This window comes from Rhinopithecus bieti, unplaced genomic scaffold, assembly GCF_001698545.2.
Source record: "Rhinopithecus bieti isolate Rb0 unplaced genomic scaffold, ASM169854v2 scaffold_5260, whole genome shotgun sequence".
Lineage (NCBI taxonomy): Eukaryota > Metazoa > Chordata > Mammalia > Primates > Cercopithecidae > Rhinopithecus > Rhinopithecus bieti.
In genome coordinates this window covers 6297978-6316784 of record NW_016805896.1, presented here as the reverse complement: position 1 = coordinate 6316784, position 18807 = coordinate 6297978, and the positions used below count along the sequence as shown (strand labels likewise).

The 18807-nt window shown below is 34.6% G+C and overlaps 1 protein-coding gene across 1 annotated transcript in view; it reads left to right on the top strand.

The window, feature by feature from the left end:
- Window positions 1-18807, top strand: part of ASXL3 (ASXL transcriptional regulator 3) — a 162706-nt gene that overhangs the window by 21298 nt on the left and 122601 nt on the right. The window contains 1 exon segment of the mRNA XM_017874075.1: window positions 12391-12393. Within this exon segment, the coding sequence (XP_017729564.1) occupies window positions 12391-12393 (3 nt within the window).

The window sequence follows — 18807 nt, the reverse complement described above, 5'->3', positions numbered from 1 at the left end:
TTTTTTTTTTTTTTTTTTTTTTTCTGAGCAGTAAGTCGTAACAGCTTAAAATATTCAGTAAACCATTTTGTAAACAGATGTGGTGTCATGCATGCTTTGTTTTTCCATTTATAGAGTACATGTATAGCAGATGTAACATAATGTTTAAGTGCTCTGGGATTTCCAAAATGCTAAATGGTCATTGGCTTCAACATAAAGTCATCAGTGACATTAGCCTCAAACAGGAGAGCGAGCCTGTTTTTTTAAGCATTGAAAGCAAACCTTGACTTCACCTCTCTACCTATGAAAGTCCTAGATGGCATCTTCTTTCAGTAATGAATGTAGGCTGTTTTGTCTACATAGAAAATCTAGTTCATATAGCCACCTTTGTCAATGATCTTAGCTAGATATTTTGGACAACTTGCTGGGGCTTCTACATTAGTAATTGCTGCTTCACTTTGCACTTCTATATTATAGAGATGGCCTTTTTCCTTAAGCCTCATGAACCAAACTTTGCTAGCTTCTAACTTTTCTTCTGCAGCTTCCTCACCTCTCCTAGCTGTCATATAATTTTGACCAAGTTTGCCATTTTATATGGGCACTGTTCATGACACTTCAAACAATTACAGTAGTAACATCAGAGATAACTGATTACAGAACACCATAACAGATATAATAATAATGACAAAGTTGCAAATATTGTGTGAATTACCAAACTGTGACACAGACAGGAAATGAGCAAATGCTGTTGGAAAAATGGCACCAATAGACTTGCTTGATGCAGGGTTGCCTCAGACTTGCAATTTGTGAAAAATGCAGTATCTGTGAAGCATAATAAAGTTAAACACACAAAACATGAGGTATCCCTAAATTCAAGAGACTGTATCACACATATTAATCACTTAAAGTGATTAGTCAAAAGCTACAGTCTTTTGTATGTTTGATGATTGTTTGATTAAATTGAATATGGTACTTTTTTCTAGTTAGATGGTATCTGGATAAATCTATTATATAATATTCTGATACTATAGGGCTTATGTATGAATGGTAAAGCCTACATTACACCTTACATTTAGATAAAATTTTGAATTTCTAATCTGGCCAATTTCAATTTTGTATACATTTGGTTTTACCCAAAATATGTCACTTAAAATGTTTTGGGGCATTGTATATTTTCTGTACATATTTAATTAGTTTTGAGTTAAATGGTGTAACTTGATTAAGAAGTCATAGTCTGCACATGAATATCACTAATTGTTTAAAATAACTCTGTAATAGCTAATAAGTTAAGCTTCTTTTAACTTAAACTTTTTAAATGTAGGAACAAAATAAAGTAATTCTTGAGGAGGAGGATAAGATTATATATTACTGTGGCAGCATTTTCTGAGTAGAAAATCGTTATGTGAAATGCTACCCAGCAAGATCACGTTTCAAGTTTTCAGCACAATCATAATCAACTTGGGCTTGGGTAACTGTAAAGCCTTTATAGTCAAACATCTGATATTGCAGCCATAATTGAGTATTTGTGGTTCATTGTGAAATGTCTCCTGTTACTTTTTTCGTGATTTGAAAAGTAGAAGTCGAGCCCCACAAGAAATTCAAAGACTGTCATGTGTGCCTCTGTGTGTGTGTGTGTGTACGCACGCACGTGCATGCACAGGCACTCACATTTCTGGTAGTTATCCCATCGTTGATGTAAGATTGGATTGCTGAATGGGAAGCAAATACTTTTTATACAGAATGCCTCAGTAAAGCACTGAGTTTGGAAGATGACTCTTAATCACTATTAAGTCCTCCCAGACTTAGTTGTGATTGTCTTAGTCAGCTTAAGCTGCCATAACAAAATACCATAGAGTGGATGGCTTAAATAACAGAAATTTATTTTCTCACAGTTCTGGAAGGCGGAAAGCCCAGATTAAGGCTGGCAGTTTCCGTTTCTGGTAAGGACTTTCTTCCTGGCTTATAGCTGGCTGCCTTCTTGCGTGTCATCACATCGGCCTTTCTTCCATATGTCTGCACAGAGACACAGCAAGCTGTCTACTGTTTCTTCTTGTAAGGACACCAATCCTGTTGGATCAGGGCTCCATCCTTAGGACCTCATTTATCCTTAATCACTTCGCTCTAGGGCCCATCTTCAAATGCAGATACAACTGAGCGTTACAGTTTCAACGTATGAATTTTGAAAGTACAAAGACATTCAGTCCATAACCGTGATTCAGAATTTGGAAGATTTTTAGAATTCGTAGTATAACATAATAATATTTCTAGAATTTTTTTGTATTTCATTTTGGAAGTTATTTATAACAATGTGCTTAACACAGTACCATGCTTCCATTTTTGCCTACTACTCATATGTGTTTTCATGTTATTCCTAACATATAAACCAATAAAATGAAGAAGTTTTATATTCAAATATTGACTGGGTGCAGTGGCTCACGCCTGTATCCCTGTACTTCGGGAGGCCAGGGTGGGCATATTGCCTAAGGTCAGGCATTCAAGACCAGCCTGGCCAACGTGGTGAAACCCATCTCTACTAAAAATACAACAATTAGCCTGAAGTGGTGACCTGCACCAGTAATCCCAGCTACTTGGGAGGCTGAGGCAGGAGAATTGCTTGAACCTGGGAGGTGGAGGTTGCAGTGAGCCAAGATCATGCCACTGCACTCCAGCCTGGACGACAGAGCGAGACTCCATCTCGAACAAAACAAAATAAAACAAAACAAGTATAACGTGTATATTCACATAACATAAACTTACTTGCATTTTATTTGAAGCCTTTGGTAAAAATAGCTGTGGTGACTGCGTATATATTGATGCCTCAGGGCATCAATAACCACTAAGCTATACAATTATAGCTACGAAATGGCCATTTCTTAATATATCTTTTTATGCTGTCAAACTTTCTTTCTCCATTCTTCCATATAATTGAGCAAAAAAAGGTAATTTCAGTGATTTCAGCTTTATCAAGATCTAGGTATAATTTACTCCAGAAACACTGAACACTCTATAAATATTTCAGTGCAGAAATAGGACCCAAAATGGATGTAAAATTACATTGTGTGTGAGTCTTTCAAGTATCTTATGCAGGTGAAAATCTTTGAGGAGGAATAGGCATTTAACTGGGATGATTTTATTTAATTATTTTTTCTAAGTGGTGCTCTTCATCTCTTATTTTATTGCTTGTGCCCTTAATTGCCACTCGCCAAAATGATTTTAGTTTTGCTTCATTGTTCTGAACTTGACAACATAATTCAAATGCAAAACAGTTGATATGCTCACATGGAGACTTCTTTTTATAGTTGATTTGTTTTCAGAAGAAATAAAATTATATTTTGTTGAGCCAGGTTTTCTAAAAGCAATAGCACTTAATTCCTAAAAATAAACCCTAGTTCTTTGAGGACAATGAAAAGACTGTTTATCCTATGCCTTCTCACACACCCAAGCAAAATTGAAATTGATCATTGTTGACTGGAGCTCAGGTCGTTATTCTATTGAGTTTCTTTTTTTAATACATTATGGCCTGTGCTGGTGCAGTGCGAGATGTCTGTATGATCTCTGTCTGTATGTAGTCTGCTAGTATGCATCTCCTGGGCCTGTTCTTAGTACTTAGGTATATATATGCAGAGTGGTTAGTTGTCAGATTAGAGGAACATCACAGAAATTAGAGGACCTCAGAGAAATTAAGATAAAGTTGTGGAGATGTAGCTATTACCATTAAGTTAATTAAATACCTACTAAGTGCCTACTCAGTGTTTACTGTGTAAGATCCTGATTACTTTTTGGAAGTTTTAAGGCATATGTTCATTCTGTTAACATTTATTCAGCACATGTTGTGTTCTTGAGACTGTAGAAGTTGTGGGGGTTAGTAGATGAATAAAATACCATTTTTGCCTTTGAGTATTTCAAACCATTTTCTGTGTTATTTAATGAGGTCTTTCAGCCTCTTCTCTGTGAAGATGTCTTAAGCCTCATACTTAATGTTATTTTTTGATTTTAAAGTTGAGAATTTCTAAATTCTCTCTTAAATTATTCATGTATATTATATTCCAACATGTTAAATAGGTTGTCTTTCCAACACAAATATAAGCTCTTAAAGGTAAGGAACTCATCATACCTTTGTACCATTAATTTTCTTGGCATAGTGCTGAAATGCTGTGTTTTATGTAGTATGTCAAGCACATTAATAAATAGGGACATGATAATAAAAATAATACCTAACATCTATTGATCCTTTATATTAAGCTTAATGCCAAGGACCTCACATAAATTACCTTGAAACAAAAGATTTGAGATGGGTAGATACTATATTCCCCATTTTACCGGTGAAGAATCAGAGGCAGATGAGGGTGAGTAATTTGAAAAAGTTCGTCAAGCTAGAAAATGATAAACCTGGGATTTGATGTCTGACTTAAAGCCAATCGTTCTTAACCTTTTTAAACATTTGTAGCCTAAGTCTAATGAAACTGTGATTTAAAAAAGTATTGGTTATAAGATTCTATTGAGTGAACACTCTCCCATTGCTGTTGGCAGTTTTTCTGCCTGATTGTTGCTGTCCTATATGATTACTCACCAAAATGAAAGTCTGGCTTGTCAAAGACAGGTATGTTGAAACTCTTTCAGTTTATAGCCTAGTTGTAAATAGTTTTGAAGAATGAAAAAAACAAAAACAAACAAACAAAAAAACTTTCACAACCCACTTACATTTGGAGGATGCAAAACCTCGCACTGTTTTGCTTGTCTAACATGAGGAGGATCATTTTGGGTAAAGATTTGGGCTTATGGACAGCAGCATGACATATTTTAAATGTAACTTTGTACTGTTTGTTTTTAGAAGACGGTGCCCTGAGAGCGGGAAACATACTGTGGGTAATGGGAGAACTAAAGACTTCATGATACTCTCAAGGTTTTATTGTTGATCTTGGACTTATAGATTGAAATTCTTGTTTCTTGCTAACTGTTACTAGTCAAATCATAATTGCTAACAAAATGTAGATAATCCAATGTTTGGGTGGAGGTAGAGGGAGGCTAAGTTATTAACATCATTTTTCCTTTTGAGATACGTGTCTAGGCAAAGAAAAGGAGGCCTGAATGAATACCCCAGTATAGTTTCCGAAGCAGCATGACTGCATCCTTTAGGAAATGTTCTTAAGCAGAGAATAAGCAGAATATTTATCATGACCACTTGCTCAACCACTCTCCTATCTCCCATTTGTTACACTCCCACTGGGAAGTATGAAAACATCACCCTTTTCTTTTTCTTTTTACAAAAGACATACGCATAATTGCCAAGCAGAGCATGTTGCAGGCCACTGTGGCTGTCTTAAATTCATTATGTAGTTATTCTCTAGCATATCTGCATGAAATACAACAATTCATACAATGATTATTCAGTTTATAGCTTAATTTGTGTTCATTGAAGTTTACCTGATGCTTGCCAGAAATAGAAAATTGGCATTAATTAAGATTTGTTGGAACAGGTTGTTGTCAGTGAGGTGGTTTAAAGAATAGCTCAGATCTCAATTTCTTAAATGTTAAGATTAGCAAGGCTCACTTTGAAGCCTCCTCTCCCACTCTCCCCCACTACAAGAAGGAAAGTGCTAAACAAGAATACAGGGAGTACTAGTAGGAATTGCCAAAGTTTTTACGGCTTACTCTGTTTTATTTAACTTTTCGAAATTTTAATCTGATTGCTAAGATGAGAATTATTTATTATTTTCAATTCTGTTCTTTTTTTATTGTATTACCAAAAATAAGTCATCCAATTATAACTTAATTCCCAAAGTTTTATAAATTACTTTTTATAGCAGGTAGAGTGGTAAAGTCTTCTCTCCTTTTCTCATAAGAAGGTGATGGGGGATTGTGAAATAGTCTCTGAAGCATTTTGAGTAACTTGGAGCAGATAGTTATTTAAAGTTTTAAATCCGGTCTTCCCCATACCCAACTTTCAACCACCTAGTTTCCCCAACAATTTCTCATCTTTATTAAAAGTGTACCTTTGTGATAAGAGGATAGGGGGATACATAATTTGTAATAGCTAAGGAGTTGTGTCCTTTGGTAAAAAGGAGGCCAGGACTAGTTTCCACATGGACAATTTACTGTTGTTTATTACTATCCCAATTTAGCTTGTGAGAATTGATCTGAGAGCAAACTTCTTCTTCAAAACAGATCATTCAAAACAGCCCCTACCGCATTAGGATGCAAACGTAAGACATGAATGAGGTTTATCTGATAATTATATTTTGTTTCTGGTAAGGACATTTTAGATCATATACTTTTAGACTTTTGTTTCACAAATCAATAAACTAAGGCTTAGAAAAAGTGAGTGAGTTGTCCACAATGATAGGGTTAGTGAATATCTGACTCATTTTTAAACTTAGAAGAGGCTTATTATTTCAGAATTTAAGAAGAATGTACAAAAGCATATTCAAAAGTAAGTGAAGGCTGAACCCTGTGTAAAGAAAGAAGGATCAATGTTCTGTTCTTAGGTACTATTGAAATGGAACTATTGAAATAGTTCTTAGGTGCTATTCAGTGGGTTTGGCTATTGAAAGGAATGGCAAAAACCACAATTTCTTTTGCACCTACCTAATAGTAAATAGTTGTAAAACTGTTGGCAAGAGTTAGGGATGCAAGACAGTTTGTACTATATACTTCAAATAGTGATCTAAAATGTTTGATTCTGGTCTCATTGGCTTCCTGTTGCCACCAAGACCTCACCCAAAGGAAGACTGAAAAGAACAAGGAAGGGGCTGTGACTGCCTCATATTTCCACCATGGGTTGATGGAGAGAGCCATTGAGTTCAGTGAGGCATGGTGAGCCAATGAAGACCTCGCAGGAAGAAATCATTGAATTGAGTATTATTTTTCAGTTTTTGTTTGGAATGCATTTAACTATGGGATATGTGAAGCAGGGGCCAGTAGATTTGTCTGTAGACAATTTGATTAAGAGGGTTTGTCCAACAGCTACTCTCTTTTCAGATTTTCCCCATGGACTTACAGCCTACTCTTTTTCTTTACTTACATTATATTTTATGTTTTCTGATTGAATTTCCCTTCTGTTCTCTGTAAAAATTAAAATGGATAGCAATTAAATATTTAAATATAATCACGGTAAAACATAGTGGTCTGAAAACTCCAATCAGTAAATGAAAACATTGTGAAGCAATGTGAAGTGACAGTGAAAATCAAGTTTTCATTTACTGATTATTTTTTCTGGCATTAGTAACATTTAAATTTTCTTCATGAATGGATCTTTAGTGTATCAAATGCAGTATATAATATATGTAATGATTATTTTACTGATTAAAAGCAGCTAAATCCAATATAATTCATAGCTATCAAATACTTTGTGTAATTAATTCATTATGTGTTGTCTTATTCATCACATATAAAATGGTGATATTGATCCCTGACCTTCCTATTGTCTAGGCTTGCTATGTAGACTAAAATTAAAACATGCATTTGATAGCCTGTTACAAGTGTATGCTGCTGATTTTATTAAACCCTTTGCAGTTAATTTAAATATTTTCAGGTTGTTTTTCTTAGGTTTGGAGAATCGAGATCCAATAAATTAGCTATTCACTTTATAGCACAAAATATTCTATAAGCTGATATGTAAGTTTGCATGGGTATCATGGAGTCCCAAAATTTAAGTGACATAATCAAATAGACGTTCACTTTGCATGTTGGAGTCTGAGGGTGGGTAGTCCTATGAGTTATGAGATAGCTGTGTTACCCCAGGATATCAAGGAAGCTAGGTCCTTCTATCTTGTTTCTTTGCTGTTTCTAGGATTTTGTTCTTATCTCAGTGGTCTGAGATAGCTTGCAGCTGGAAGAAAGGGCCTGCATAGTCCCTTTAAAGACATGTTCTGAAAGTTGAATAAACAGTTCTCCTCATGTCCCATTGGTCAGACATACACTTGCACTGAGCTGAAAGGGAGGCTAGAGAATAAATCTTTATTTGAGGAGGCATGTTCCAAGATAAAAAGTGGAGGATCTTAACTGTGGGGAGGGGTTCTTCTTGGAGAACAACTACCAGACTCTGCCATATCTGTTTTTTCATTAAACACCACGTATGGGCTTGATTTCTATTAAAGATATATTATCACGTTTTCATTTGAAAAAAATTACCTATATAGTTTACACAGACACTCCTTATATTTTTAGGTCTCTGTGAGAATGCTGAGCCTATAATGGCCTTCATCAATTTTTGCTCTCCACCCCCACCTTCAAGGCCTAATTCAAATCCACCTCCTTGTGAAGAATTGTTTCACTCCTTTGGCTTCAATTCATTACTTTATCCTTGCAATTTCATTTTAACATAATACGTGTGTTCCTCTGTTGCAGTATCTAATAAACTGTCTCAATTTTTCCTGTAATAGGACTGCAGTTTCCTTAATTGGTAGAGTTCATGTCTCGTTGATCCTTCTCTTCCCCATGGTGTCCTTGTTAATACTGGACTTGTGATATTTTCAGATTGAATGAATGGAAATTTGAATTCTAGCTCTGTTTCTGCTTTGAATGCAATGTGTTATCTTGGATAAGTCACCTAGACTATTTTTCTTGTCTTACCAGTAAAACGGGAAATCATAGTTCTTGCATCAAACTATTATAAAACAGAATAATTTGCAAAACTTGAAAAAATGTTCTGTCAATTGTAAGATATTTAGTTTATGAGATGTCACTGTTTGTTGCCATTGTTAGAAATTTGGAGAAAGCTAATCAAGATAGAATGAAATCCAATTTATATTCTAAGATATTTTACAGTAGTATTTTGGCCTACTGGTACCAAATGCTTCATATTTCCATAAGACACATTAAAATATATAATATTAATTTTTTACCTAAATTTCATCAGTAATTAGAAAAGGGAGTCTAGTTAGTGTTCTTTATTCAGATTCCATGACAAAATATAAAACTGTTACTTAATGAAGCAGAGCCTGAGTTGTTTTTAATATACATTAATGACTAATGTTAGGTCCGGGTGTGCTGGCTCATGCCTGTAGTCTCAGCACATTAGGAGGCCATGGTAGGAGGATCACTTGAGGCCAGGAGTTTAAGACTATCCTTGGACATATAGCAAGACCCCTTATGTACAAAATAAAAAGAAATCAACCACGTGTGATGTGCATACCTGTGGTTCTAGCTACTCGGGAGACTAAGGTGAGAGGATGGCTTGAGCCCAGGAGATGGAGGCTGCAGTGAGCTGTGATTGTGCCACTGCACTCCAGCCTAGGTGACAGAGTGAGGCCTTGTCTCAAAAATAAAATTAAAAAGAAAAACTAATGTTGGGACTCCAATATCAGGGATTGGGATTTTCCTGATGTACACTCTACCTATAACTAAATTATCCTTTATTAACTGAGATGCTTTATTTGGATCTTATTTGTAACTCAGAGGGCATTTTTTTTACTGTAACATTAAAACTTTATTTAGCAAATTATATGTATTGATATTTCCTAATTTGCCATGTTTGGTATAATGACAGTTCATTTACAATAAATCCTAATTCATTTAACATATTAGTGCTCAGGTTTGTTGTTGTTGTTGTTGTTGTTGTTGTTGTATTTTGGTGGGGGCAGTGGTGTATTTCTTTAGCTGCTTAGGTCACTTCAGTCTCCTGAATGTATATCAATGTAGAATTTCCTTTACTTTCCCATCCTCCGTACTCATAAGTGTTAACAGTGGTATCCCGACAGTGTCTCTGCCCATTATCTGATGGGTGTGTTTTGGGGGAAAAGGGATGTGTCTTAAAGTCCTGTGTCTGCACCGTCATCCAAATTTTGTTTGAAATGTGATTATGAAGCTTCATATATACAAAATGGAAATTTGGAGAAGAGACTTGAGGGAACAAAACAAATTTGCTGTCTCTTAGGAGGTGCATATGTATGTAGGAAATAATTCTTTGGAAAATCTGTGTCATTATTTGTGCGCTTCTGTCTGAGATCCTCAGTTTAATATTTATTGAACATTCATTGTATGCTAGGATTTTTCCATTATACTGCAATAGTTTGCCGCCTATTAAACTAAATAGAGCATATAATATATTTTAATTATGAATAGTAATCTGGTTTCTGATATTCTTGTAAATTGCACATACATACATTAATGCTTTAGCCTCTGTTGGTTATTAGGATCACTGCCACCTTAATACTCATTTATCACTTAAGATACAGATTGTTAGTGCTCCTGGGAAATTTTCCCCAAAGAAATATGGTTTCTTCTTTTGTATTCCTTGGGGGAATTTCTAGTGTATCACTATCGCTTTTTTTTAATAACCCTCTCAACTAAACTATGAATTCCAAGATAGCTGGTGGTATACCTTACTCGTTTGCACATCCTGTATGATTCCTAGATCATAGAGGCCATCACAGCAAATGTTTATTTGACTGAACATATATTACTTAGACAGCCAATATTTGTATAAGGAATGGTTTGAGAAGATTCTTGTACTTGACTGTGGTTGGAATTTCAGGTTATGCAACAAGAAGTCAGTATGTCAAACATGAGAATTTAAAATTTTAGGAAGAAAACTACATCATATTACTAAGCAACTAAGTGAACTCTCTCTTTCAAAATAATGTTTTCTGAGTTTTATGCCTAGGTGAGTCAATTCTTTGCATTATCCTTAGTGAGAGACTTATTATTCTTTATGATATACAGTAAAGTTAGTAAAGATGTCCAGAAAAACATAATGAGTATTATGTTTGCTATCTCAGGTCCAAATCTATCTAAAAGATTTCTAGGTATTTGACATCAGCAGAATAATTGACATAGGAACCAAAATATATACCAAGTAGGTAGGGGAGGCAGTACACCAAATGGATATTTCCAAGTTTTCTTTGTTTTAATATAGATAGAAAATAACTGACAAGGATGGAATGAGTCTGGCTAGTAGAGCAAGTTAAATGGAGATAAGAAGACAGAATTCTATTAACCTTAAATGCAATTATATATGATGAGCATTTTTATAGATAGCAGTTTGACTCAAAAATAATTTAGGGTAAGTACATGGAAAATAATACTGCAGTGATTTAACCCACTTAATTTTGTTTTAGTTGATTCTGGAACTAGAGGAAGTTGGTAAAATTTGGCAGTAGGACTAAAAGTTTCAGTTGTCACTATTATATTAGTTTAGGTGAAAGGGGCAAGCAGGAAGGAAATAGTCCTCAATCTTATAATAAAGGACCCAAGGTGGGGAGAAAACAGTGAATTATCTGGTTAAACTTTAAATACTCTATGTAATGTCTATTACTTTGTTTCTAAAAAACCTATTCATTAAGGAGAAGGAAAACTGAAATCCTTTTAGTTGGTTTGAATTCTTTTTGCTTTTATGTATGATAGCTGTTGGAGCTCCATTGATCATTAAAAAAAAAATTCTTACCATTTCAAGTTGTTGTTCTTTCTAAGGTTCCTGGCCCTGCTCCATTATAAGCAAGTGCAATCAGTCTAGAGCTCTTTGATCAGGAGGGAGTCGGATAATGCTGTCAAGGTGATGATAGTTAGGATTATGAAAGTGGTGGGATTCAGGAGGAGTAAAGGCACATTTGATAATATCAAACAGACCTTCAAGGGTTAATCTGGCATTGCTATTCTATATGCTGAGTCAAGGCTTTTTTTTTTTTTTTTTTTCTCACTCTCTTTTGAATACTGGATTCTGTCCACCCTGTTTAGAAGATTAGCCTTGGAAACCAATTTTGTGTTTTCTTTCTTCCCTTCAGGACAAACTATTTTCCATTTGGGATCACCTCAACTACCTTAACAGGCAGCACCAGGTCTTCATATGCTTTAAGTTTACCTTCTGCTATGGAAAGGATCTTTCCTTAAATGTTCGTATTTTCATCTTGAGAAGGCAATATATATAGGATTGGTTAAGCAGCTGTAAATAAATATGACAAAGTAGAAGAGTGGTTTGTGGGAGTTTTACTATATATACACATATATAATATTTTCCAGTCTGGTTTCAGACCCCGGCATGGCTTGGAGACAGCGTTGGTGTGTATGAAGGATCTTCCTCCAATGAAGGATTTGGGACAACTTTCCATGATGATTATATTAGAGCCTCAGCTGCTTTCGTGTTGGTCATGAGGTGATGCTGAACCGAATGCTTGAACTAGCAGGAGTGGCTGGGATTGCATTGGAGTGGTTCCGTTCATTCCTTCCGGGTAGGTACCAGCTAGTGACGTTGGGTGAAAATGGACATTGAGGGTCTTCCCGTATGGAACCCCATAAGAGTCACTCATTCCCCTGTCATTTAGTGGGCATGAGAGGACAAATGGACACCTGAAGGCCAGGCAGTGTGATTTGAATGACTGGGTAGAAGGTTATGAGAGTGATTCCCAGATTGGTGTCGCTCACATATGTTATTTCTGTTTTGTCAGTGTGACAGTGCAGACTAGAATGGAAAGTGAGAAAGTGTGAATTGTTGGAAAGAGAAAATTCGAGAGGCTCTGGTGTGCTTTCTAATTTCTCTGTCTGAATTACAGTTTGTGTAAACTGTGGCCATATCATAACCACAAATTTATCTAAATGTGAAAATCCTATGTAATACTAGATAGAAGTGTCTTATTTTCCTTTCTTGTATATATCCAGAGCCTTTTCCCCTGTGAACATTGACTGCATCTCCATGATCTTTCTTGCTGAAGTTGTAGTCTCCTTGTTCACTCTTTTGCTTGGGACCCTTCTAAACGAAGTAGCATGATGACATTAATAAATATTCTTGAGGCTGATTTTTCCCAGTGACTGTTTTATCTTCACTGAAAGCACTTCATTATTCTGATTCTGCTTTACTAAGAATCAAATTGGGTTGCAGTTTTAAGGAATTTGCAGCATAAATACTCCTCTACTTTGCCTTAAACTGCTCATGCATTTTAAATTATTACAAGAAATATACTAGAGTTTCTCCAATTTTGAACATGTTGCTTAGAAATGTGATGCTTCTTCTTGGTTATTTATTTATATAATATGATTTCAGTATTTTCCTTTAGAGTAATGAAAAGCTTGCTGAGTGTTGAACATGGAAGAAGTTTATTAGGTCTAAGAGTAGAATACAGGTAAAGAACTGAAAAGAAAACAGATGTATGTGTCTGTAAATATCATTAGAACTGTCTGTTCAATGTCATTTTGGCAAAAAGGCAGGAAAATAACATTTATGTAGTAACTGATCAGTGTCAGGCACTGAGCCAAGCAGTTTCTTTTTTTTTTTAGCTCATTTATTCCTCATGATAACATTGAGAAGTGGGCGCTGTTTCTTCATTTTACAGATGAGGAAATTGGTGCTGAGAGAAGCTAGGTATCTTGCCTAACTTCACACAGTGATGAGTGGAAAGATCTATTATCTCGCCCATTCCAAAGCTCAGTGTTTCCGTCACTGTAGGCCACAGGCAAGCGTTGGACTTGAAGTGGGATCCCTAGAGAAAAGATTTTGAAAAGAAGAAGAAAATGATGGTTAGGAGGCATGAACAAACCAAGGAGGAAATGAGAGACGTAGGAATGTATTAGGATAATGTTTATTTTGAACATTTCCAGAGTTTTCCTCACACTTAGTTTGAAAAGCCAAGTGATAAAAGGAACAATTTTAAGATTATCAAATGAACAGGTTTAGAATTTTGGATTTTCTATCTTTGTTCTGACATTTCTTCACTCTCTATGCTGAAAATGAAGTAAACATACCCCACATCGGATCCTAGAAACTTACTCTAAGGATATGTGCGTGGAAGGCAATCAGGTGGTTAGTAATTAATTATCTGAGAAAAGACAGCATTTGAAACAAATATCAGGTGTTTGCTGTGTATAAAAGCTTTTTTGTTTTAATGTGTCTGCAAAAGTTTTCTATGTGGAACTTTGGCTTACCACTGCTTTTAAGTATAATATGGTACATATGACAGAGATATGGTGAATTATTGTGTTCTACTTAAAGAGTAACTTGTCTGGATTTCAGCAAATAGTTGTTTTCATCTTTGGATGAAGTTTGAACGCATACTAGTAGTTTTCATTTTATGTTGATGATCGCTGTCTCTCGTCATCACAATAGATTTATTTCAGGTATAGTCAGAGAGAATGTTGTTTCTGTGCTTATAAATGGACGTTGACACTAGAAAGGTTAAAGCTGTTACTGTTATCCTAACATCATGTTGTCTTTACTGATTGTTACTGGTATCTTAGAAAACAATCCCCCAACACCCCCAAAAAACTAAAGCCCTTTAATTGTAATGATTTTCAGTGTCAATGCTACATTTTATCTACTATCAACTCCTGAAGTAACATTTATAATTGAATTCAGCACCTTAAGATTTCCTGACTTAGCTTTAGTGAAATATTGATTTCATGAAATTAGGTGGCAGGTGTAGCCAGGAACTATTTCCTGAAAGCTTTAAGTGGCAATATAAAAGACCAAGAACATTAATTCAAGTTAAATGAGTTGGTTGGAGTTGTGCTTACTTAAATAAGATACTTGCCAAATGGCCAGAAGTTGTGATATCCCAAGTTGTGTTTTAGGAAGATTGAAAATGAAGGGAAACAGAAGAATATTTCTTCTTTTGTTACATAAACATAGGTAGTTCTCGATAATTTTAGCAATGGTTTAATCAGTTGCCATTTCGTTAGTTGACTAAATAGGGGCCCAGGTTTAAGATAATTTTTTCTTGAACTATTACCTTGGCTCTCCCATTCTATTTTCTACCCCGATTACATTTACATATTCTCCTTTTTCGTTATTGGAATTGTTCTCTGGAGAGTCTCTGTGTGTCTGGTTGGAACATTGATATTGCTGTCAAATAATGCACCGGAAATCTTATTTTGTTTATAGATACATTTCTCCTCATGGGTAATCAAAATGCACATTTTTTCCTAAGGAAGATATTTCTGTAAAACAAAGGTAATGCTTATATAACTGATTAGTAGCATTGCTTGTGGAGTTTATTAATATGTATGTATAATTTTATAAATTTTAAAAACCATTAGCTTGCAACATTGTTATTTATTCTCTTTAAACATTTACATTGATCCTAGTCATCTTGACCTTTATTTTACTGGTTTTAATGTATGGAAGAAGAGTATTAATATTGGCTTGTAGCAAGTATAAGCATTTCTGCAACCCCCTGCTCTGAACTTATGTTTCTCATGAATCATATTTCCCTGAGGGTGAAATTAAAACAAGAACTGGGTGTATTGAATTTCTTTTAGGCCTACTACTGTATTCTTAAGATGTATTTTTAAGTGTTGCATACTAAGTTTGGGGAAGGGAACGGTGCTTAAATTCACTGCTCTTTCTATTTATACATCCTTTCCAAAGCCTCTTGTTTCCATGAGAGGACTTACTTTGAAATTGGTCCTTTTGTAAAGTTTGTTTTTACTTCATAATTCTATCTGTAGTTTACATATATATATTTCATACCACCTTAAATAATTATGATGTTTGAATTTCACAAAACTTACAGTTTATTACAGAAACCTATGGCTTTTTTTTTTTCTAGAAAGCTATGTTTTAAAAAATATATTTCTATGGTAGCACTTCTAATCAAAATGGAAACCACCAGTGGACAAAGCACCTTGAGAATATAGGTGGATAAAGAAAGAGGAGGAAGGGACAGGAGAAAGAAGCTAAATTAAATTGACATTTGTCTTGTGTTATGAATGCTAGTCTTAACACTAGTGGTTAGGTTATTTTTAGACATTTCCTTTATCAAACATTTAAAGGTAAAATTTTCCCATAGCCAGAAAACGCTGACCTGAATTCTTTTGACATTCTGCTGATCAAGGAATTTCAGATGAGTAGTACCAGAATTTTCTGGAGAGAAAGGGGTAGGAGGATGAATCAAAAATTAGGTAATGAACAAGGGAACTGTGCTGTTTTTTTTCTGAACCATAGAAAACAATTACAAATGATAATTTTTTCTTCAACATGTAATATGCTTTTCTTCAACATGTGATTTTTTTACACGTTGAAAATAATTTTTTTCTTTAACATGTACTATGTGTTTTATGTTGAGAAAGATAGAGACGCAATCGAAATGTAAATATGAAAAGTCACACCATTAGAAAAAAATTAGAAAAAATTTAAATGTAACATTTAAATCCACCTCTGGCAGGGAAATAACTTTTCACAGTTAGAAGCTGTGAAATAAGCCACAAAGGAAAAGACGGAGATAATTGACTATATAACATTTTATATGTCTGCATATGAAAAACAAAACATTAAGTCACAATCAAACCATGGAGAAAATATTTTTAGTTAATATACTAGAGGTATTATATAAAGAGATGATTAAAACAACAAGAAAAAACAATGACCCTCCAGCATCATGGTCAAAGGACATGAACAGCAGAGGAGCTCCAATGCATAAAACTAAGGAATAAACAAATATGTGGATAAGCATTCAGTCTTACTAATAATCCTAAAAATCAGAGTTAAAGCAACCCTTGAGAATTGTTTTATGGTTCCCTAATAAATTAATCAGTCTTTGCATTTCATTCTTGACTCCAAGTGATGCGTCTTGCTTATATACTGCTGGTGAGAATGTAAACCAAAACAACACATTGAAAAGTCAGTTGGCATTATTCACAAAGGTCATTGAATAACCCATATCTCGTAAATTAATAATGCCACTCTACAAACCTAACATAAAGAGTTCTTGATTATAAGAAAAGAATATAATATGCATTAAGATGTTCATATTTTAATATTTAAATATTAAATATTTAATTAAATATTAAAATTTAATATTTATTAAAATACACTATTTATTAAAGTGCTATTTTAATTGTAATTAAAGGACAGTTTAAATGTTCGCTACTGATATCAGTGACTCTCAAATTTGGTTGCACATTTGAATCATTTGGAATGATTTAGGAAAACACTAACACCTCAACCCCACCCAGATATTTTTACTTAATAAGTATAAAGTTGCCCCTGAAATTTGCATTTTTTAAAATTTCCCTAAAATTGTAACATATAGCCAGGTTGAGGAACACTAACTTGAAACAAGTTCACAGAATATTTTAAACCATTTGACATGATATTTTTGATAGGTTTGTGATAGTATGTAAAAGGATATAATAAATATTGTTATTCAGCATTTAAATAAATTATAACTTTAGAACAGAAATAATTGGGCTGGAAGAAAGTTTACACAGTGCTTAGAGTTATGTTCAGGAGTTGGTATTTTGAGTGATTTTTCTCATCTTTTCTTCAATTTGCGTTTAATAATGTTCTTGTTTTACCAAGAAAAAACTGTATTTAAAGGAATGGTTCCTTCTGGCCAGATCTCTCAGATAGCTTCCTACTTACAGGTTATTTCTACCTATGAGTAGTGAGATTTATTCTGGCTTATAAAATAATTATATACTGATGCTAGGGTATGCATCATATTATAATAAAATTCTTAAAGGATTTTTCTTCCTTTCTTTGATCTTATTAATATTTTCTCATATAGTTTTCTGAAGTTTGGAATATAATGAACTCACATCAGTCACTTTTCTCTTATTACTCTACAACTGTGTTAATCACTTGTCACCATTTTCTAAATACTGTCTATACTGGTAGCTGCCCCGGTGCTTATCCTGAACACCACCATTAACTCTCTGATGCATGTACATATCTGAATTTTGGATGCATGCTTTTAAATCACTGAGTCCAGAACTAAATTCATCATACTGTCAAGCTAATCTCTTCTGTATTATCCATCTTAATTATACCACCATTCATCTGTAGTTCTCAGTCCTAAACTCCTTCTCCTTTATCTCACACATTTTGTCAGTGTCTTTGTCCAAAAAACACCAAGAAAAAACAGCCTACTGTTTTGTTTTGCTTTTGTCTTAGCATGTATTTCTTGACTTTATTCACATTGCTGCCTACCATTAGTTCTCTGACAAAGCTTGCTCCATCTTCCCTGCAGGCCAGTCCTGCAGACTTCTAACTGGTCTGTCTTCTAGGTGTATCTCAGTTTAAATCTATCTTTGTGCTAATAAATGGACAAGAGCACTTTCCTTGTTAAAGCCCTCTGGGGCTCTCTGTCATCTCCTGCATGAAGAGTAAGCTCTTTGCCATGGCATTTAAACTGTGGAACCAAATGTCATAAGCCATGAAGTGGTGTGGACCTTCCCTTTGGAATCTGATTCCTATCCTATTCTCTCTTTTACTCCCCACTGTGGAATCATGTTCCTGCACACCACATTCATTTCTGTCTGTTTGTGCTTCCTTCATGCTGCTCCTCCCACGTGGAATGGCCTCTTCATCTCCACCCCTCGAGTGAATTAGCAAAAATTTAAAGATTGATGCCATCCATCATTAAGTGGTTACTCTCATTAGAAGGTAATTTGGAAGTAGCTAGTAAAATTTTCAAAGCACTCTTCCAACTGGAAGTACAATCTTTTTATCTATTGTAGGGAGATAGTTGTACATATACAAAAAGAACACTATATAAAAGTCTTAATTGTAGCACTTTTTTCATGGATGAAATTAAATGCAAACTAAGTGTTCTGTAATAAGGAAATACTTATACAAATTATGATACAGTACATATATTTTATAGACTCTTAAGAACATTACATGAATATTAAAAACATCCAAAATCTTATAATTAAACTAATTTGCATTTTGATATGTTACTTTTGGTAATATCAGATTATATTAATGCCTTATACATTTTATCAATTTTCCACTATTTGTAAGAATATACACTTATAAAAAAATTCATGCAGGGTGTGGTGGCTCACGCCTGTAATCCCAGCACTTTGAGAGGCCGAGGAGGGCGGATCATGCGGTCAGGAGATTGGGACCATCCTGGCCAACATAGTGAAACCCCGTCTCTACAAAATACAAAAAAAAAA